Below are 22,855 nucleotides of genomic sequence, written 5' to 3' on the forward strand. Positions count from 1 at the left end.
GCACTTAACACATTAAAGACCTCTACAGCCGAACTTTACAGCTTTAAGGGAGAAAAACCTCCAACAGAGGGAAAGAAAACTCCCTTTTAACAAGAAGAAACCTCCGACAGGAGCAGGCTCAGGTGGGCGGAGCTTCAGTTAACAGAAGCAGGCTCAGAGGTGGGCAGAGCTTCAGTTAACAGAAGCAGGCTCAGAGGTGGGCGGAGCTTCAGTTAACAGAAGCAGGCTCAGAGGTGGGCGGAGCTTCAGTTAACAGAAGCAGGCTCAGAGGTGGGCGGAGCTTCAGTTAACAGAACCATGATCAGAGGTGGGCGGAGCTTCTGTCTCGACTGGTTGGTGGTGAGAGGAGAGCAGAGAGAGAAAAGAGCAGCATAGAGATGTAAAACATGAGCTGTTGTTGGGGGCCGACAATCACAGAGCAGAGACGTGCAGCTCCACGGAGAACAAGGCAACAAGACACTAAGCAAACACTACGGGAGAGGAAAAGTTCAGTGTAAACACTGCTCTGATGTCACTCATAGGGATGTTTGTTGTGGGGTTTTAATCCATAAATGTGTTTTGTGTGTTGATTGTAAAAGCAAAAAGTGGAGAAATTATTCTTCACGTGACTTTTTTTTTTTTTTTTTGGGCAGCTTTCTAAACAGGTTCAGGTGCATCGCTCGGACCGCGTGCAGCGAAGCACACGCTGATCTTTTATGTCACCTGGGAAATCCAAGACAGATTGTGTGTGTGTGTGTGTGTGTGCGTGTGCGTGTGCGTGTGTGTGCGTGTGTGTGTGCGTGTGCGTGCGTGTGTGCGTGTGTGTGTGCGTGCGTGCGAGCGAACGAGCGTCTGATCTGGATTTGTATCCCGATACGAGACGCTTGGACCGCACCGACTGCACGGTTTGTTTATTCGTGTGCTCAGAGTCGTTTAATCTCAAGCGCATACCCGTAAACACGCTCGTGTTCCCCCGGTCGCTCGGCGAGGCGCAGATGTTCCGCTGCGGAAATGTGTTATTTAACGAAGCCGGGCATAAATAGTGAGCTGTGTATTGCACCTGTAACGTGAATGCTATCAGTGCCTCTGCAGGATAGGAGTTGGATGACCTCCAGTGTGACTAATCATTTATAATTCACTGCTGACATCGGTTGTAATCATCCTCTGTTCTCGTTAGTATGAGCCGGTACTGTGTGTATATATAAATATATATATACGTTCTGGTGGCTGATGATATCAGATGCAGGAGCCTCAGGATTTAGCGAGCCGAGTCGCCCGCCGCCGTCGTTAACCCCCCCTCCTCCCCCTTCGCGCAGCAGGCCGCGGTTCTAGATGGTGTAACCTCCTTCTGCCTCGTGTGTGCCGCCGCAGCGACAGCCAGCGTGCATCGCCATGGAAACTGGGTCACACAGATTATATGTTTTGGTCTGCGCTGATGTCACTCATGCAGACTGAAAAACTGGAAGAAGTCAAGAGGAGGGGAGAAAGAAAAAAAAAAAAAAAAAGGCAAGGAGGAGCATCCTTTTCGTTTTCACCAGGACACGATTTGTGTCGTCAGTTGACGGCGGTTTTATGTCGGGAGCTTAGGAGCTGCGAGCGGGCCTGTTTTGCAGAACGGAAAGGTCGGTGCTGCTGACTTGACCTTGAATTTTTAATGTCTAAAAGGAGCTATATGTGTTTTTCAGTGAGTTACTAACAAATCAAAAATTACAACCATCCAAAAAAAAAAAAAAAAAGAGCTTTCTTCTGCACGGAGCAGCAAAGATTTTGCAAAGAAGCGCTCACGATTTTCACTATCTTTTTTTTTTTCTCTCAGTTAAGAAACAACATCACGACCGATGGAAACCTTAAACACACTCGTCCTTCGTTTCTTCCTGAGAGCTCGTCCTCAGTGCCGTATTTCATTCAAGGGGAGAGTGCACCATAATGAAGTTAAACATCGGACTACTTAGGGGCCGGAGCGGCTTCGAGAGAATGAAATGTTCGGAACAATCAAAAATTAATGAAGTTCCTGACAAAAGCTCATTTAAAATACCGTATCACACTCACTCACTCCGCGCAGCGTTTCTGCAGTCAAGGTTAAACATTTAGGTGTTTCTGACTCAGCTTTGATTAATCTCTTCGTTCAGCATGATTTAAGTTTCCTACTCATTTGATTTTAAAACAAACACGGTGTATAATCCCACATGTAGGGCGGAGTCTCGGTTCATCTGGTCTGAGTACCGTTTTTATGGAAAAGCTTCCAACGTTCTCTGATTCTGGTTCGTGATGTTTTCTGTCAGTGATTCCAGCAGAACAACGAAGCGCTCCGTCACACTCAGAAATACTCTTTTGTTCTTCTTCTCGCTTTTGTTTTCTCGCTAATTTTAATTTGCTGTGCAACTCAGCACTCTCTATTCAGATGTTTCACATTAAAAGCCCTCCACATGCAAAAATACAAAATAAATTAAAAAAAAAAAAGGCTTTATCTGGTGAGCTTTTACTGTGAAACATTTGCAGGAAGTGTTTTTTTTTAAAAAAAATTTTTTATAAAAACACAACAAATCAAAGACGAGAGACAATTAATGTCTGGAAACTAAATTTCATGAGTTTAATATGTTGTTTTACTCATGAAATGCTTTGGTAATGAACATTTTTATCAGTTTATCTTGTAAACATCTGGATTACAGACACACAAACTCGTGAGTTAAGACACGTTGAAAACAGGAAGTGGATGGTAGCTAATTCAGTTTACTTTTAATGGGACAATTTACCGAAACGTAAATTAGTGAAAACCTTTAATATCTCCGTTGCTGCTGTCACTCTTCTCGTCAACGGTCCTTTCGGGACTTCCTGCTCTCCATACAGTTGTTGTTGTTGTTGTTGTTTTTTTAGCTTTATTTGGAAAACTAGCAAGAAAATGACAGTGGGACAAACCAATCACAAAGATCTCTTGTCACAACTTGATGGCTGAGGAGAAATGAGGGTCCTGAGGCCGGAGCGGTTGGGAACCGCTGGCTGAGAGGAGCCTGACAGTCGCCTCCACTAATTGATGAAAACCACAGGGAGGCAGCCATTTTCCTTGTTGATCAGTGATGGACAAAAGAGCTTTCTTCCTCGTCTCTCGGGGGGGGTTAGGTGTGTGTGGGGGGGGGAGGGGGAGAGGGGGTTTCTGCTAACAGTGTTATTACTGGAAAAGCTCCACTTTAGGGGTTTTGAAAGAAGAAAGCTGTCTCAATGGAGCGTCTGTTGGACTGCTGAGTTCCTGGTAAACAATTTTTATTGAAAGAGGGAAAAACGGCCCGTAATAGTTTATGAGTTTCACGTTGTTGCTCACGGGGAGAATGCAACGACGCTGCGTTATTAGTGTCAGGGCGAAAAGCTTGCAGGCTTAAACCCCCTCAGAGGTTGTTGTGCTCGGTGTCTTCCCTGCTCGGATGCGTCCAGACAATATTTATGATGGTTATGAAGTCCCGGTGGCAGAGGAGCGTGCGAGCTAGAAGAGGAGGCTCAAATAAAAAATGGACCTTCTTTCTCATGCTGTCCTTCTCCTCTTCTACAAATTAACGATTATTCATGCCTTAATTAGGCTGTGGGAGGAAAACTGGACAATATATATACTGTGAGACAAGACGAGGAGTTTTCATATCTTTTATTCAAATATTTATTCATTCATTTGTTGGGAACAAAAAGGCTACTTTCTATCTGTAATCCCCAGACAGATGGTACAATTGGCTCCTTTAATGTATAAGCAAACATAACAAAACAAAACAAAAACCAAATAAAGATAAAACACAGTTATTAAAATGTAGTGGAGGCAACAGCCGGTGAAAAACATGAATAAAATTGACACGTTGCATCGGAGGCCGATATCGTTAATACAACCGAAATGATGTGACAGCAAGAAGCAACATTAAGCCAATAACGTTGACGTGTGCATATAGAAAGCAAACGGCTCACGAAGCACGCAACAAGGACCGCGTTAGGCGGCGTTAGGCGAGTCTGTCGACCGTGCAGCACGGAGACAAATAGAAAATAAAGCAAGCAATGCATAAAAATGAGAAACAACACCTGCACCAAACCGAGAGAGCTGCATACAAAACACGAACCGTAACGGACGAGAGATGCAACTGCAGTTGGGGGGGATCACTTGTGTTACTCTGGATGCTGAATTCCACTTTTTTTTTTTTCACGCCTTGTCCGTGTGCACTCGAGGGGGGGTTGGGGGGTGGGGGGTTGTGTGTGTTTTTGTATGCGTGGCTGATGAATGGTGCTGAGGAGGGCTATGAAGCCGGCTGAAAGGTTCTCAGTAGCAGGCTAAATGATTAGGCTGTGCTCAGCCACAATATTCACATAACTCCGGTGTCTGCAGGGCCCCGGCGCTGATCGATACTCTATTACTCTTCCACCGGAGCCGGTCCCTGGATGGCAGGCCACCACAGGGAGCCCCCATCACCCACCGCTCACACCCCACCGAATCGATGCCGCTGCGAACGGGGGGTGTGGGGGTGGTGGAGGGCGGGGGAGAAGAAAACGTGATTGGATATCTTAACTGAGACACAGATGCAGCGGGGGAAAGACGTCCAAACATTGCTCGCCGTTATGTTGTACACATTTCGGACAGGAAGCGCTCGAGTGGCGGTCTGTGTAAGGTGAGAGGAGACCGCCGGGCCTCCAGGGAGCTCTGCACTGGCTTCTGATTAAAAGTTTGCTTTTGCAGCAGTCAGCTTCGCAGAGTCAGCAAATCACTGACCTTGGTGGTGTCCTGTGTGTGTGTGTGTGTGTGTGTGTGTGTGTGTGTGTGTGTGTGCCGTTGTGTGTGTGTGTGTGTGTGTGTGTGTGTGTGTGTGTGTAAATGCTGTAATCATGTACATGCATATGAATTGTGAAGCTGTACGGTGGCTTTTTTTTTTTGTCCCAGCCCATGTAGGACTGGATTTCCGGGCTATCGCAGTGCGAACCACACAGACAAAGTACTTTCACAGTTACGTTCACACCTACGAGACATGTCAACATGACGACTGTGGGAGGAAACCAGAGCTCTCGCAGCCAAAACAATATGCAGACTTCACACTGGCGGTTCCAGATGGGTTCTAACTGCTGATCCACTGTGATCAAATCTGTCCAAAATCATGAATATTTATTCACCCAAATTTGTTTATTGGTGGGTGGAATTGTCTCTAATCAAAGTCCACTTGCAAGAAAAAAAATATCTATATTTTTCACTTTCTCATTTCAAGAGTTGGGGATTGTATGGATTAGTAAAGTTTTTAATTTCATTATCAATTAATCCATAGATGATTTTTAGACTAAATACTGAACCTGTAAAATAGTTTCTGAGCCCAAACTCGCATCTTCAAATTTCCAAACAGCAGCTGAAAACGGCAAAATTGGAGGAACCAGACGAGAGGGTGCAACGACCTCTCCGGCTTTTCTTTTTTTTACAGCTGAATATAATTTGTAGTGTCTTAAAACATGAGTGAGGACAGTGATAATGAGTTACGCATTTTTAGTCGTGATAAAACTGCAAAAAAAAAAAAAAAAAAAAAAAAAAAAAGTGATGGAGAATTTGGAGCCACCTATGGGTGCTTCAACAGAATGTCCAAAGGGGCTCAGGCAGATTTAAGACGGGAGATTTCCCCCGTTTTGTCCATATCGTCCATCTTTTTCCAAAACAGTTTACATTTTAGAAGAGTCTCCTGTAATATGCAGGAAAAAAAAAACTAGACTTACGCTCTAAAAACCGCCCGCTGGAAACTTGACAAGCCGAGTCACAGATCGACCGACTTTGGTGTTTTCCCAGCGGTGTGTACGTTGCAGGCGTAAACGCTCACAAAGCCGCCATGCTCGAACCCTCCAGCTCCCCTCTTTTACTTTTCTAACCCTAGTTGAGTGCTGCGAGTGTGTAAAGATAAAGAGCTGTTAAGTGGCGCTGCGCTTTCCGCCATCTATTGAGTAATGGCCGAGGAGCCCATCGACCCGCCGCCGCCATAAAGCAAGCAGCAGAAAACAGACAGGCCGTTCACACCCGCAAGCACAGCTCCTGCAGGACGTAGTAAAAATTAAGTCCTTCCATATTTTATATTGAGCCGGTGTTAACGTTTGTATTAAAAATCGGATACTGGCCCGTCACGCAGATGATGGATATGATGCAATTTGTTTGTTTTTTATTGAACTTTTATTGTGAAATCAATAGGTGATGATGTGACATTAACCTAAAATCTATTTCATGTATGGATGAATGTGTTCTACTACTAGTAGTCGTGGGAAGAGATGATCTTGAATAATAATGTCTGAGGTTTCTTTCCCCCGAAGTGTTTGGCAGAAAAATTATCTTTTTCTTATTTTGTAAAATGTTTTATTAAAGTCACATTTTTAAATTGAAAGAAAGTCCATTTTCCTTTCATTCAGGAAAGGATGAAACAGTTTTTGGACAAATTGGTTTGTTTTTTTAGGATTCAGTCCTATGAGTAGGTGTTTCCCATGGCAACGGTTGACCCAAACTGGCATTGCTAGGAAACAAGCTGTCCAGTTGTTGCACTGTCTAGTCTATAAATTTCAAGATTTAGTTGTTGTTGTTTTTTTTATTCCCATCTTAACAAACACAGGTTACAGTCCCGTTACAGCTGGACCTTTACAGAACTACACATTAGGGGAGGCCCATTGTGCTGCTCCGTTAATATTTCACCTACAAAGTGGAACCTAGCAGGTTAGTTTAACTCGAAAAGTTTAATCTAATTACCCCCAAGAGACGCCCCCAAACATACCAGCCTAATATCTAACTAATAATGAGATCATTTACAGATGAACCACCAGAAAACGAATAAGAAGGAGAGACTTCAGCGAATGAAACCACAATAACTGGTGGAAAAAAATCTATTGACTTTGTATTTGCTGAGAGAAGTTGAATGGGAGTCTATGGAGCTGGAGGCTTTTTGGAGCCGACCTCCAGTGGCACTCTGTGGTATTGCAGTTTAAGGCACTTCTGCATTGTCCTCACTTGTTAGACCTGGAAGCTACGCCAACTTTTATATACAGTCTGTGACTACAACTTCAGCCAAAATAAAACAACAGATAGATATTTTTTTTTTTTTTTTAAAAAAGGTGCAAATAGTTCTCGCTTTGTAGTCTCACCTCCTCTCATTTGTAACATATTTATGCTGAAGTGTGGCCGTTGTGCGGAGATAAAAGAGCACGGGGCAGCGTGTCTCTGTGAGTGGGTACTGTCGGCCACTCACAGCGTGTAGTAATCATCCCACGCAATATCACAGGGACCGCAGGGAACCTGGTTGTGTGTGTGTGTGTGTGTGTGTGTGTGTGTGTGTGTGTGTGTGTGTGTGTGTGTGTGTGTGTGTGTGTGTGTGTGTGTGTGTGTGTGTGTTTGTAGGAGTCCAGTACAAATGCGACAGAGAAAGAGCTCGTCCTGCCGTAGTTAGCAGTAATAGAGGTCCGTCTGTGCACATTGTGGCAGTAAATGGAGCTTCACACACCAGCCACAGGAAATGGGTGGAACATGATGAATATGATACGTGTGTGCATTAGGACACACGGTCTCCTTCTGATTCACCAAATGGCCTCAATAACACCGTAATGACTTGAACTGTGGCTCGCACACACACTTTGTTAAGCAAAGAGGCTTCCAGAGGCTTTTTACCCTCCAAAGAAACACAAAACACATCACATCTAGAACCTTTTTGCTCAAAAGGGAAATTTTAGCGTGAAGAAATATTAGTTTTAAGAACTTCGGAGGTTTAGTTTTGTGAATTTTGTGAGTTGTTTTTTTCCCCCCGAATGTTAAGCGAGCACGTTGAGTTAACTGTTTTTTTTTGTGTCTGTGTTTGGTAGGAGCTGTGTGAGGACCCTCACCTCTTTGTTGACGGCATCAGCGCACACGATTTACATCAGGGGCAGCTGGGGAACTGCTGGTTCGTAGCGGCGTGCTCCAGCCTGGCGTCCAGAGAGTCTCTCTGGCAAAAAGTAAGTACGTGTACGGATGTTTGTCTGTCTGTTGGCACGTCTGTCTTCCTCTTCTTCTTCTTCTTTCTTTGCCATATCGCCATTTGTGCTCAATGTTTGATGAGCCTTATATACGGTTCTTGCATCACCACTTTGACCTCGAAGACCTAAAAAAATGAAAAGGCTTTGGTTTGCCTCATGCCTTTTATCTATAAATTTATAACTCTATTAATAACTATAAAATCTACTCATTTTGTTGCCTTACATTTTTTTTTTTTTTTACTCACCAAGAATAATTGGAACACACAACTCAACTCTCAGTCTTTACGTTGAGCTAAGCAGACCACGCCCTAACCCATGACATAACACTATTTCTTTAAAGCAACACAACTGTAGACTGCAGCTGATGTTCAGTCGGTAGCTGACAATCTCATATTTTCCGGTGTTGCCAAACACACCACGACCACTTTGGGTGACGGCGACATAACTGAGAGGTAATTGAAGGGAGTAGCAGCAGTTCCCTGCATTAAAGTAGCTATAATACATTTTGAAAACTGGACGCCACACGTGCTCAATTGTAAAATATGTCCTATTTTGCTTTAAAGTGGCCATTAGGAGCTGTTCTGAAAAGAGGTAAACACCAAAGTACTTATTACGGCACAGCGGCACCTCCATGGTCCCAGCAGACTCCATCAGTCAGGAGCCGCCTGATTGGTGGAGAGTAATGTGGAGTGTCTGTGGACAGGCTGGAAGCACTGAGGCTGGATGGATGTCCTGGGTTTTTTATTAGTGTGGTGTTTTTTTTTTATTTCAAGTGGCTCAACCAGCCGACTCAGTTGGAGGGAGGCCAGTGTTGAAAGCATAGAGGAGTGAATACAAAGACAGAAATGACAGATAAATAAAATAAGCAGCCTGGTTTGTTCCATTCTATTCATACAATGATGGCATATACAGTAAACATACGTATTGTTAGACATTAAAAACATTAAAAATCTGGATCTGAACACCACAGTTAGTGTAATAAATTCAGTATCAGACCAAGCGTGGAAAAGTCCCAGTTATAATTTGAACTCCAGTTGAATGGACAGAAAAGTCTTTTTCGCAGAACATTTGGATTTCACTGAACTTGACCTTTGACATTTCTTTAGATATAAAATGTCAACATTTCATCATTTTACCTCATCAGACATTAATAAAGTCTTGTATTCATGGGCCCAGTTGTGACAGTAACTTTTGACCTTTGACCACCCAAAAATATGAATCACCTCATCGCTTGAGACCAAGTGAACGTTTGTGCCACATTTGAAGAAACTTCCTCGAGGCAGATATTCACGAGATCGGCACGAACAGACAACCGGAGAACATAAAACCCTGCGGCTGCGTCTGCAGGCATAGAGAGCATTTTTTTTTGTATTATTTGAAGCGTGCTGAGCTCCCCGGCTGGTTCTGTAGTTGTAGTTGTGTGTGTGTGTGTGTGTGTGTGTGTGTGTGTGTGTGTGTGTGTGTGTCAAGGATTATTCTGAAATATTCTTTGGCATCTGTCTTGACAGAGGAAACAAAGTGATTACTGAGGTTTAATAGGATTTGAAACGAGATGCCTCGGCCTGTTGTGGCGAGGCGCGGGACTGTGACAGACTGCTCTGCGTACGGGCGGGTTTACACAGCGTCCTCCTGTTTACTAAAGATCTGTTTCATTTCACACACAGAGTCCCACAAAATCTCACTGAGTACCTTCTTTCAGCGCCGTCATATTTGCTGCAAAATTCTCCCCTTTTTTTTGTGTGTTTTTGACATTTTCGGCTAAAGATTTTATTCTTGATTTATTTAATTTTTTTTTTTTTCATTTTTAAACCTTTTTCCTAAACCTTTCACGTTTCTTTCGCTGTCTGGCTCTTGTAAGGTGGGAGAGTCGAGGTACGCTCGCTAAAAGCAGCCTTTTGTCTTCGGAGATGATCATTTGTTCAGTCTCCCATTAAGCCACCAGCTTCCCTTCCTGTGAAAGCAAAACAAGTAATTGTCCAAGTCTCCGAGGAGAAAGACGCGTCTCTCCAGCGAGACCGGAGCGCTGCGACATCAGAACATTTCGGGTTGCTTTTGTACGAGTTAATTACCTGCTGAAATCTCTTGCCTTTCATTTAGTTCCAGAGTTGTTGTAACTTTTGATTTTTATCTCCTCTTACATCCGTGTTCAAACTAAAAGCATCTCTTCACAGTAAGAAGATTTTACCCCCCAAAAACCTGCTCCGGTGGTTTAAGTAAAAGGACACATACCAATGAGGACACTCGATATACATTTATATTCATGCATTCAAGACTGAGGGCGAGATCAATTTAATTGAGGCTCCTGAGAATGCGCCGCGTCTGACTTTTTTTTTTGTTTGTTTGTTTTGTTTTTCTCAGAGAAAATGGAGGTTCGGCCTCTTAATGGTTTGATGGTCCGGATGGCAACTTAGTTACAAGCTTCACACCGACAAGAAACAAAGTCTAAATTCCTCCTGACATCCCCGTTATTTTCTTTTCTCTCACACTTCTCAGGCAATTGTCTCGTCACACTTCCAGTCACTGTTTGATCCCCCGTGGCAGTGTAAAGCCTGCAGGAGGAGGAGGAGGAGGAGGAGGGAGGAGGAGGAGGGAGGAGGAGGAGGAGGGAGGAGGAGAGATGAAACCCACATGCCTCCCCTCTCTTGTTTGTCAGGGTCACCATGGGAAGACAGAGATAGATGAGGCAGCAGGAACCTGTTCCCTCTGTCCGTCCGCTGGGGAACACTTCGCGCCCACACACACACACACACACGCACGCACGCACGCACGCACGCACGCACGCACACACACACACACACACGTACGTTGTCTCCATGCATTATCTCATGTGGGACTCAACTCTCACCAAACCCTCCAGGCCTGGCTGTTTGTCAGACAGGAGCAGAGGGAGGAGAAAATGCAGAAGCGGTTTTTTGGGGTTTATTAGATTTATTAGGATTTTAGCTGTATTTTTCTGCCCAACATGTAAGAATATCAAGCAGGTAAAGAAGGAAGAGGAAAAAGAAAAAGAGTTTGTAGCACTCATCCATCCAACTTCTTCATCTCAGCTGTCCGCCACGAAGGTGATGGAGCAGTCGACCGTCTGAGGGCCGCAGCCTTGCTGGAACTCAAACAGGAAGTACATTACCTTCCTTACCTTCGCCAGCTCTGCGATCCTCTCCCCGAACTCGTGCGCGTCCGCGTCGTAGCACTGCACGGCCGCGTCGGCAGACGCGCCCGGCGCCCTCCAGAAGACGCCGGCGGGCTCCAGCAGCTGCCGGGTCATCAGGTTGGTGAGGTCGGGCGTCCAGAGCTGCGAGGTGGCCGTGACGGTGAGGCGGCCGGCCTCGGCCAGACGCGGCGTCCAGTGCGAGAAGCGGAGGGACTGCTCGGAGAAGTCCAGCCGGTACACGGCCTCGTTGGCCCGCAGCAGCCGCTCGCCGTCCTGCCTCTTCTGGCCGCGCTGCTGCAGGGACTGAACCCGCAGGCGCATCACCTCCGTCAGCTGGCTGTCCAGCCGGAAGGGCAGCTCCAACTCTCCGGACATGCTCGGGACGGCACTCCTCCGGCAGGCCTGAGAGGTCGATACCGACTGCAGGGCGGCGGGATTAGATCGGCGGCGACGTCGAAGCTCGGCGTCTTCGCTCTCCGTCTGTCCGCCGACTCTCCGCAGGCTGTTTGTGTGCTCGTCTGATGGGAGAGGGGCGGGCCTCGCCTCGCCTCGCCTCGCACAGAAAACAACATCTAATGACATGTGCAGCCGCGGCGCAGGGCTCGTCCCCGGGGAGCTGAGCGGAGAACTGTTCGTCACACATTTGTTTGTCTCCGTGTTGTTCCTGGTTACAGATCCTCCGCTCGCGTATGTTTAGCGCACAAACTGTCATCGAGATTTCAGGAGCTCTCATGAGTGACGATGCAAATTTGAACACCAGAGCTGTTTTGTACGAGCGAGGTAGTCCCTTGAATTTATCAGGTGCGCCGGAGGGGAAGGGAAACCTCTTTCGTCCTCTCGGGGTGGGTTTGGACGGACAGCAGGGGACGCCTTCTGTTTGTGTTTCTGGTCGGTCGTCAGGTCAACCACCCACCGGGGTTCAGTCGCTGCACGGCCTCGCCGGGCCCGGGAGGAAAGCTGAGATAGATGGAGCCTCCCTCGCTACCACAGAGTGTAAGCAGGAGCGAGGTGGAGTGCAGGAGAGGCCGTCTCCCGGAGGATTATTAAATGACTCCGAGGTTTCTGTGGTGCAGTGCTTTGTTTTGTGTTTTTCTCTCCTCTTCTCCTCGTTTTAAAGGAGCTGTTGCTCCTCCACAGAGCCGGTGGGGCCAGATTCTCTCCATCAGCACAGTGTCACCTCCCGCCGAGGGCTTTGACAGGAACTGCTGTTCAGTTAGCGCACCTTGACATCTCCAAGGACGCCCGCTGGAACACTGTCAGTTCATTCACTCGCGGCCTCGCTCGCTGCGTCGGGGTTTTATTTTTATTTATTTTTTTTATCGCAGGTCCGTATTTATTCTGCTGGAGGCTTCACAGGTGTCCTGTTAGTAGGTCAATGCTGCGGTGGGTCCTCCGTCATTACACTGAGGGATGGATGGATGGATGGATGGGTAGATGGATGGTTGAAAGGATGGATGGATGGATGGGTGGGTGGATGGATGGATGGATGGATGGATGGATGGGTGGGTGGGTGGATGGATGGATGGGTGGGTAGATGGATGGTTGAAAGGATGGATGGATGGATGGATGGGTGGGTAGATGGATGGTTGAAAGGATGGATGGATGGATGGGTGGGTGGATGGATGGATGGATGGATGGATGGATGGGTGGGTGGGTGGATGGATGGATGGGTGGGTAGATGGATGGTTGAAAGGATGGATGGATGGATGGATGGATGGGTGGGTGGGTGGGTGGATGGATGGATGGGTGGATGGATGGATGGTTGAAAGGATGGATGGATGGATGGATGGATGGATGGGTGGGTGGGTGTGTAGATGGATGAATACTGTCATTGTTGTTCACAGCGGGAAGTTGTTTTCAACTAAAAACTTTTAATTTAGCATTTAAAAGTATAATTTTTTTTTCTGAGAGTTGCAGGAGACCAAAGTGGAGCTAAAAGGAGATCTGAGGAATCTTCAAATCTGACAAAAACGATAAACCACACTCAGCAGCCGTCCCTACAACTAGTGTGTGTTAAACAGTTCTAAATCCTGCGCTGAAGGTAAACAACAATATAATATAAGTAAACATTAACAAACAGTTAACTGGGATGAGGACGAGTTAACATCAGACTGGTGATCGACCAGGACAGTCGGTTTAAATCACAGCCGGACGGCTTTTTATAGTTGATCACACGTTACCGAGTCATTTCTGATATTTCTGTTTGCTTTGAGGTTTTAGGTGAATCGGTTGGTTGTATTTTGTTACTTCAATCGTCAAAATAATAACTACAGTTAACAAAATGGAGGCTGAGTTAGAGAGGTGTTACAGGACCTCAGTAAATAGAGGCAGCTGAAACACACACACACACACACACACACACACACACACACACACACACACACACACACACACACACTCTCCCACTCAGCAGTCGAACAGTTATTACCTCTCTCACATGTCCTATTACAGCTGGATTCATGACTGAGAGCCGAGGTTATAAATTTGTCCCCTAATCCTACGTCCGCCGTCTCTCTCTGTCTCTCCACCTTCACATTATTTACACTTCACGGACCAGCAGCTGTTTGTTTGGCTTACCTGTTCCTCCTCCTCCTCTCCCTCCTCCTCCTCCTCCTCCTGCAGGTCATTCCCGACTGGAAGGAGCAGGAGTGGGACACGGAGAAGCCAGAGTCCTACGCCGGGATTTTCCACTTTCGTTTCTGGCGCTTCGGCGAGTGGGTGGACGTGGTGATCGACGACCGGCTGCCGACGGTGGACAACCAGCTGGTCTACTGCCACTCCAACGACAGCAACGAGTTCTGGAGCGCGCTGGTGGAGAAGGCCTACGCCAAGTCAGTACCGCTGCCAACGACTTCTACACACACAGTTCTGGACGGGAGACAGAGAACTCCTAAAAAAGTTTAGACTTTGTTTACAAAAGTAGAAATAACTAAACTGTAATATTTAGTTACAAAGTCAGCATGCAGTGAATAAACTCGTCTTTTTTAAGCATTCAAGTTGAGGATATTACGCATAAACATTACGGCTGCAGCTAATACTCATTTGTTTTTATTCGTTAATCTTATTTTTGATTTTCTGATTGATTGTTTTTGTCCATAAAATATTCAGAAGGTATTCAGTTCATCGTGAAACACTGAGAGAAACAGAAGGTCTTCACGTCCGAGAAGCTGCAACCAGCCGCTGTTTTGCAGTTTTTACTGATGCGCAGTAATTTATGATGTAAATGTTGTTTTTCATATCTGCACCTTCCTACTCATCCAATGTATAACAACCACTCCCACAACACCAGAGGAAGTCTAACAAATATTATTCCCTGGTAGATTTCAACGATGTTTTTGGATAAATATTTTTTTTTACATAGATAACCAAGTTGAGATGAGCTTTAAATCAGATTTTAAACTTAAATTGTAGTTTAATAATTTGTAGTTGTACAAATGTTTGATGTTTTTGTTTGTCCGTGTTTTGTCACTCTTGCTTTCTTATATAATCTGCGATCTCGTACTGCAATAGAGGAGCTCGATGGAAATAAACCATAAGATCAGCCTGTCATGTATGTTTTAAATCCTTATCGCTGCAGCTGCAATGAACACAACCGCGCTTGTCCTCCTCCTTTTCCTCTTCCTCCTCCTCCTCCTCCTCCTCCTGCAGAGTCTACGGCTGCTACGAGGCTCTGGACGGCGGGAACACGGCCGACGCGCTGGTGGATTTTACCGGCGGCGTTTCCGAGCCCGTGGACCTGCTGGAGGGTCAGATGGCCACCGACGAGGTGGCACGCAACCAGCTGTTCGAAAGAGTCCTCAAAGTTCACAACAGAGACGGCCTGATCAGCTGCTCCATCAGGGTGAGTCCGCAGACGTCCTGATTTTAGATCAGAAACCCGACGGCTGAGGTTCGGATTCGGTTCAGTTTCCCTCTTTAAAGGTTTAGTTTGATTCTCTGTTCGTTACGGATGAAGATGTGGCAGACTTTCTGCTGTCGGAGTAGAGACGCCTTTAGACGAATGTCTGAGTTTATTACGTGTCTCTCTGCGAGATGGCTCTAATGAAACATCAGTCTGCGGCAGGTTGTACGATATTAATGAGGAATGTCAGATTGTGCGATGAACGCCTGCTGAATTGGAGCGCTGCGATGCGTCAGATCAATCTGTGCTGCTTTTACGATGTGTTTGAAAACTAAAATACGTTTGAGGTTTTTTTTTTTGCTTTGGCAGAGTCTGACAAACGTTTTTTTTTTTTTCTTTTGCCTCCATCATTCAGGTGTTTGTGTGTTTTTTCCTGAAACATCTACATTTTCATAATTTCCCAGGAAGCTGTTTTAGTCTCCTCCTCCTGTCTGATTTACTTCAGTCCTTTTTTTTTTACTGCTACCTTTTATTTATCATCTTAGTTTACATTCTGACACCCGGATGTGTGTCTCTGTGACATCTACATCAAACCAAATAACTTTTAAAACAATGTTTATTCTGCAAAAACTACCTATTCCACTGCCAAAATGGTGAACTGTCGTCCTGCTGGTCAATTATACAAACAGTACTACAACAACAAGTCAAATTTCCACATTTAGTTGGCTTGTTTGCGACGAGTCATAAATGTTGTTGGTAAAAGTCCCAGAGGGAGAGACCCTCCTCACAAACAGACCACTTTTGTCCACCTTTTATTCTTGAGCTCTGCGGAAGCGTCTCCATTTGTAACCTCTGAAACCTCCTCTGTTGTCCAGGCGACCACGCTGGAAGACATGGAGGCGCGGCTGGACTGCGGTTTGGTGAAAGGCCACGCCTACGCCGTGACGGACGTGCGGAAAGTGCGGCTGGGTCACGGGCTCCTCGCCTTCTTCAAGTCGGAGAAGCTGCAGATGATCCGCATGAGGAACCCCTGGGGGGAGAAGGAGTGGAGCGGGCCCTGGAGCGACAGGTAACCCGCAACGCCGCCACCTGCAGGCCGCGGATGAAAACCACCGCAGCGCTTCGACCGTCGTCTTCATCCGTCGTTTTCTGATAGCGCGCGGTTTGTGGAAACGTTTCCAGAAGGACACGAACGACATAATCGTCCTGTGAAAGGTGACCTTGTTTGAACCAATTTGAACCAATTTCCTGAATTTGATTTTTTAAAAATGTCCTCGGCCTCTCAAAGTCTGACACACAAGAGGCTGCCCCGTGATGAATGAGCAAACGGCAAAGACCAGTCCGTGTATAATGCCCGTGACGTCGACAAGACAGCAGCACGATGGGAAATGTCATGTAGACGATGAAAAATGGAAATGCAATCAAGCTAATGGGCCACAGAGCGAACAAGGACGACTGAATCTCGTTTGTCGGTGCAGCTCTCAGATATCCTTCAGAAACTTCTTTTTTCTTCTGCTTTTACGCTGCACTGCACTTCTTACGGGAAAAGATGAAAACCCGTTCGCTCGCAGGCTCCGTGAAACAAACAGGGCGAAGGTGGTGAAGCTGGGATAATAACAGAGGCTGCATTATTAATGTGGCCGAAAAAGACAGACAGATGTTAAAGAGACGAGAGTCATTCGCTCACTGTCGTTGAATAATTCATTCACGGTTTGATAAAAAGCGTCGCTGTAAATGGAGGCTGACAGACTGTGGAGGCGTTCGGCGGTGAATCATAAACGGAGACGTAAACACGGGAGCCAACGCGTCCGGTGAACGTCTGTGTTTCCTCTGAGCAGCCGACCTCGATGTTTAGGTATGATTCACCGTAACGGTTTGTTTTCCTACCGCAGCGCTCCTCGGGGACACGATTTATATGTCTGAACTGGATTTTACAATCATCATTAAAAGATTTTACTGTCAAATGTCCTCCTATTGATAATTAGAATATATTTTACATGTTTGCCATTTTCGCATCCTGAAATATTCCAAAATTACTCTATCCTTAATTTAAAGTGCCAAAATGCTCATTTAAATTGGTGTTTATAAGGATTGATAATTGATGAAACATTTTTTTTTTAATTAAAAGTCATTGGAGGCTTTAATCCTCATAAAAAAAAGACAAATGCTATGATCCTGTTGTTAGTTCAAATAAAGGCTCGTTGAAATGACCTCGACTGTGAAGAGTTCACATGGTAAATTCACCTCTCACTGAAACGACATCAAATGTACGTAATAAAACAAGGAATTAAAATGAAAGCTCTGCCTCTGATATAAACTTGTTTTGAGTAAACGTTTTTGTTGTTGTTGTTGTTGTTGTTGTTGTTGACTGCAGCTCGGAGGAGTGGAACAAAGTGAGCAAGAGTGAGCGAGAGAAGCTGGGCGTCACCGTGCAGGACGACGGAGAGTTCTGGTGAGAAGCACAAAACCTTCTGACGAGCTTTGGCGGCTGGTTAGCTGAGCTTAGTTTAGCATGAAGCCTAAAGACGCTGTTAGGCAGCTCACCTGGTGCTCTGGACAACAATAAGCAACCTTTTTTGTTCTTTTTTCTTTTTTAAAGAGGAAACAAGCTGATTGACTAATGGAGAAAATAATCAACAGATTCATTGATAATGAAAATAATCATTAATCTCTGCACCAGTTTGTTTTGTCTGCACAAAAGAAACAAAAACAACAACTTGTGCTTTTATACATGGAGGTTATGTGCCAGAGTATTTCAAAGGAAGTCAGTGGATATGATTAAAAATCCAGTTTTCACAAAGACGTCAAAGAGGGTTTTCTACACTATAGTATGAATATTAACATATAAATGATGCTGTTGTTTTTGCAACGGCCACATTGGTCAGAATTGAATCTCACTGCATGTCAGCACCATCTGTCCTCGTCTCCCTGTAACATGTAACCAACCGTTTGCTCTGTTCCTGGTCTCGTTTCCTCCGTTTTGTTTTTTTTACCTGTTCAAGGTCTTCTTCTTTCGAGCTTTTTCCCTCTAGTTGGTATCCACTCTCTCCGCTCTCTTCTCTCCTCTTCTCCTGCCTTCCTGCAGGATGACGTTCGACGACTTCTGCCAGTACTTCACCGACCTGATCCTGTGCCGCCTCATCAACACCTCCTACCTGAGCATCCACAAGACCTGGGAGGAGGAGGTGATGAGGGGCTCCTGGGTCCACCGCCAGGACCCGCTGCGCAACCGGTCCGGAGGCTGCATCAACCACAAGGCCACCTTCCTGCAGAACCCCCAGGTCGGTGCCGGGGAGGACGGGGGGGAGGGGGGGGGGGGCTTAGAGGTGTGTCATCGGTTCTCCGGAGTGTGTGTGATACGAGTTCTTCTTTCTCTCTGCTCAGTACGTGTTTGACGTGAAGAAGGTGGAGGACGAGGTGCTGATCTGCCTGCAGCAGAAAGAGAAGAGAGCCACACCCAAAGAGGGCAAAGGGGAAAACCTGGCGATAGGCTTCGATATTCACCGGGTAGAAACACACACACACACACACACACACACACACACACACACACACACACACACACACACACACACACACACACACACACACACACGAGTCTCCTCACACGTACTCGGACGAACTTCTGCTGCGACGTCTTCTCGTCCTGCAGGTGGAGCTCAATCGGAAGTACCGTATGCACTCGGCCCAGCAGAAAGTAGCGGGCTCCATCTACATCAACTCGCGCTGCGTCTTCCTCAGGAAGGAGCTGAAGGAGGGCCGCTACGTCATCATTCCCACGACCTTTGACCCCGGGCAGCAGGGCGACTTCCTGCTCCGTGTCTTCACTGATGTGCCTTCAGACTGCAAGTAAATGTGTGATTGAAAAAGTTGAATGGTTTTATTAGCCGGGTTTGCATTCGTAATAAGATACTCAAGACCATCCGGCGTTCATTTAAGCTGCGGGAAGAGGTTTGCTTTTATTTCTTTGATATTGAATGTGTGGATAGAAACACTCTGCAGGTTTATTTGCAGAATTTCTAGTTCGCTTCGTGTGTTTTCTAACTAATTTAGTTCTGAAAGTGCATTCGGTTCAGGAGTTAGACGTGTTCAACAAGTTAAACGTTCATAAAGAGGATTTATTATTGACATCTGAGCAGAGAGCTTAAAGGTCCCGGAGTTAGTTTAGTACAACTAAAAATAAAAGCGTCGAGGGAATTAAATATTGACGTTACTGTTCCTTCATCTGATAGTTACCTTCAACTTAGCGTCTTATCAACAGGAGGGAACAGGGCACAAATATTGAACATCCGAATAGTCGTTATAATCTACAAAATCGATTCGTGTTTGCGAATATTCGATTAAAATTTATTAATAATTTCGAACGGATTTCAAATAGTAGTTTTGCTTGAAATGCCCGTCCGTGGCTTTGATTCATTAGAAAAGGATGAATTCCTGTGAAACATCCGGTTCCACATGAAACGGGAAGATATCGTTAGATGACTTCTCACCTGTGAAATGTTTTTGTTTTTTTTCCCCTTTTGCCTGGTTTTTAACATTTCCGTTATTAGAAAAGCAACCCGAGAGTCTGTCATTTCCTACCGTTTCGGATGCGTTTATATCTCGGCGCCGTCTCGTCCTCAGAGAGCTGACTCTGGACGAGCCCCCTCAGACGTGCTGGACGGGGATGTGTGGCTACCCTCAGCTGGTCACTCAGGTCTATGTACTGAACGCCGAGGGTCTGCAGGGGCAGGACTCCAACGGAGGTAGGAAGCACCTTCGCTGCAGCTCCATCCCTTCGCTTGACTTTTGAGTCCTTGTGCATTGTATTTACACGTTAACGATCCTGTTGTTCATGTGTTGTAAAGAACTGTGTAAACCCACAGAGCTGCACTGCCTCAATCCCTCAAAGAAAAGACTCCTGAGCAAAGGTACCACAGCACCACCTGCTGCAATAGTTCGGTTGTTTAGTTCCCGTCTGTAGTATCTGTGTGTGCACTAACTGCTTTATAAGTCACTCATCTTTCTTTGAAAGCATCTGTGTGTAATTGTTTCTTATTATTCTGATGCTGTAATTTGAAGAACAAATTCACAATTTCATGAAAATCGGTGCAGTATTTGCAGTGCCGACCGCCTCAGTGTCCACAGGATGGCGGCAAAGTCAGAAATTCTCATGTTCTCCACATAGTAGCTTTGATACTGTTTGTTTGCACTGAGCAAAAGAAGAACTTGAAGCTTTTACTTAAAATAATACACAAAACAATACAAAGAGAACAATGTAAATATTCTCCAAATCAAGTTAAAGTCCTTCTTTTAAATCCTCAGTAAAAGTATAAAAAAGTAAAATGGTGCAAAATGTGCAATATGTCAGATATTCTGTATAGTTTTTTTGATAAATATTTTGTATTATTTTCAAATTGACAGAAATTGGTAATAAAACAAAATACAAGTAACAAAAATAGTTAAAAATTACAATACCATAAATAACAAAAACATAAACAAGTCCATCTCTCACACTTTTTGATTCTTTCCCTGTTGTTTTGTTAGTCGTTTGCTTTTAGTTCTGCATTTATTTTTTTTTATTTTTTTTTTTATCATTTTATAGACCAAATGATTAATCAGCTAAATGGAGAAAATAATTCCGTAGATTAATCAACGACAGTAACTGTACAGTGCTTTGTGTTTTGGAGATGAACTCTTCACCGACCTGTAAACTGTGACGTAAACACCACGTATACACGCAAGATTCATGCATGATGTATTCACGTTCAGACGTCGCTCCTCCCCCTCCCCACTTCACCCCTCCCCTCCCGCCCCCCTCCTCCACAGCCGTGGATCCCTACGTGATCATCACCTGTGAAGGAGAGAGGGTTCGTTCACCCGTTCACAAGGACACTCGGTGCCCAAACTTCGACATCAAAGGCCTGTTCTACCGCAAGAAGCCCAAAGAAGGCATCCACATCGAGGTGAGCTGTCACTCTGCAGCCGCACACAACAAAACAAAAACGTCTTAACGACATGTTCACGAAGGCTTCGACGTGCCTCCAAAATACAGATATTGTGTTTTTAACGTAAAACCAAATCGTCTGTAGCGAGAGAAAAAAACGACAGACACTCCTCTCCAAAAAAAAATAAAAAAATAAAAGGCTGAGCTGACGTTAAAATATACGAGCCTGGTTGCACTGACACCGATCCACACTCCCTGCAGCCGCAGGACGTCTTTATTTCTGGATTATTGCTCGGGACGAACATCGAAAGCATTTCTGAAACGTTGTGCATTATTAATGACCTCTGGTGGCGTCCAGATGATTCACATCTTTTTATTTATTTTTGTATCTGTATCCTTGTATTCAGGCTGCAGACTTCACAAACCGAGTCTCGAGATTTCAAAACTAACTGATGGAAACGAAGTCAAAGTTTTATACTGAAAATGTTGGAGCAGACACAAGTTTGGCTTCCTCTTCCATCCTAAATGTCTACTGCCGTGCACGCAACTGAAATGAATGATATTTGTACATTTGCAGATGTGTTTGAAAAAGGTAAAAGTAAAAAAAACAAGAAAAGTATAAGAAAAGCAGATGACAGATGGCCGACTGTCACTCAACGCTCGTCCTCATTTTTGAACCATAATTCTCACCTTCCTTTTTGCTCCACTTCGTCTTCATCATCTCTCTTTATGTCTCACGAGAGCGAGGCCGTCGAGGAAATTTGCAGAACATCCGCAACCAATCGGTTTCAGGCTCGGCATCAGTAACACGTGTCGGCCGGTGTGCTCGTTAGGGGAAATAATAACGGAAATATGATGTCGCATTTACTTAATCAGAGCTGTGAAATGTTATGATTTGTAACATGGTGAAAAAAAAAAAAAAAAAAAAGGGAGCGACTCGCAGATTTCAGCGTGACCGTTCGTTTCGTTGCGTTTCAGAAGAGAAGCAACGGGGGGGTTTTTTTTATATAATTTTTTCAAACTTCCTCACAAAAACCTAATTCTGTAGAAGATAATTCTTTCTGAACGTTGCCGTGAAAGAGGTTCAACAATTTGTACTTATTCAGAAACTTCTGTCCTTCAACTCTTCAGTGTTTTATCTTCTATCAAACTTCTATTCTCTCCAGTGGGTTTTCCTCTTTATGCTTATCGCCTTTTTGTCTTTTCTCTCCTCTCTTTCTTTTCTTTTTCTTCTTTTTTCATCTTCTCTCTCTTTGGGATCCTCCCCCGCCTTCCTCCCACGAGCGGCCAACAGATCTACAACAAGAACATGATCGTGGACACCTTCCTGGGTCAGGTGATCTTGTTCAGCGACCCCAACGAGCGGCAGGAGCAGCACACGCTCCACCTGCGCGACAAGGGCAGCCGGCAGGACAACGACCTCCCGGGCACGCTCACTGTGCGCCTCGTCACCTCCACCACGCTCACCGACATCTGACGCGGCCGCTCGCGCGCTCGTAGCGATCGTCTGCTCGCGGCGGCGTCCCGATCGTTCGCGCCTCCACCGCTTTTCATCTTTCAGCCGCCACGGGAGCTCGCCGTGTCTCGTTTCTGCCGCTTGCGCTCTCTTTGTGTCTCTCGTGGGGTTTTTTTTTCTTTGGGGGTTTTTTTTTCCCATTTTTTTTTTTTCTTTCTTTCGCTTCAGCCTTTAATTTCGGCTTCGTTAGATGAGCCGCATCTCATATTTCTTGGATTGGAAAAGTGTCCGCAGACGATATATTTGGAGTTGGAATTTTCTTTGCACACATTCTTGCTCAGAGCGCCAGAGATTTGCTCTTATACTTTTTACTTTTTTTTTTTTTGTTGTTTTTTTTGTCAATTTCTGCTTATTGTTACATTCAGACACACAAATGCACATACATACATATATGCAGACATTTCTGCACTCTTCATGCATGTGCCAATGTTTCCAAGGGCTATGCATTGCCTTAAGGCTGAGTCT

The 22,855-nt window shown here is 45.2% G+C and overlaps 2 protein-coding genes across 5 annotated transcripts in view; one reads left to right on the top strand and one right to left on the bottom strand.

Moving 5' to 3' along the window:
* capn5b (calpain 5b) overlaps positions 1-22,855 on the top strand; it is a 32,843-nt gene that overhangs the window by 9,966 nt on the left and 22 nt on the right. For 2 of the 4 annotated variants that reach the window (XM_069145876.1, XM_069145877.1), the window contains exons 3-14: positions 7,804-7,935; positions 13,730-13,938; positions 14,756-14,948; positions 15,824-16,017; positions 17,323-17,400; positions 18,034-18,229; positions 18,333-18,455; positions 18,601-18,797; positions 19,572-19,693; positions 19,796-19,858; positions 20,757-20,893; positions 22,169-22,855. The exon at positions 22,169-22,855 is cut by the window's right edge and continues 22 nt beyond it. In XM_069145876.1, the coding sequence (XP_069001977.1) occupies positions 7,804-7,935; positions 13,730-13,938; positions 14,756-14,948; positions 15,824-16,017; positions 17,323-17,400; positions 18,034-18,229; positions 18,333-18,455; positions 18,601-18,797; positions 19,572-19,693; positions 19,796-19,858; positions 20,757-20,893; positions 22,169-22,351 (1,827 nt within the window). In that variant the 3' untranslated portion in view covers positions 22,352-22,855. The remainder of the gene's footprint in view (positions 1-7,803; positions 7,936-13,729; positions 13,939-14,755; positions 14,949-15,823; positions 16,018-17,322; positions 17,401-18,033; positions 18,230-18,332; positions 18,456-18,600; positions 18,798-19,571; positions 19,694-19,795; positions 19,859-20,756; positions 20,894-22,168) is intronic. The other 2 variants (XM_069145878.1, XM_069145879.1) reach the window with 2 other exon arrangements.
* ompb (olfactory marker protein b) lies at positions 11,000-11,488 on the bottom strand. Its single transcript, XM_069145880.1, has one exon. It carries the CDS (start codon positions 11,480-11,482, stop codon positions 11,000-11,002), a length of 483 nt encoding a protein of 160 aa, XP_069001981.1. The 5' UTR covers positions 11,483-11,488.

The sequence above is a fragment of the Embiotoca jacksoni genome, unplaced genomic scaffold, assembly GCF_022577435.1.
Source record: "Embiotoca jacksoni isolate LCO1_2020_lvr unplaced genomic scaffold, fEmbJac1.0.p SCAF_13, whole genome shotgun sequence".
Lineage (NCBI taxonomy): Eukaryota > Metazoa > Chordata > Actinopteri > Embiotocidae > Embiotoca > Embiotoca jacksoni.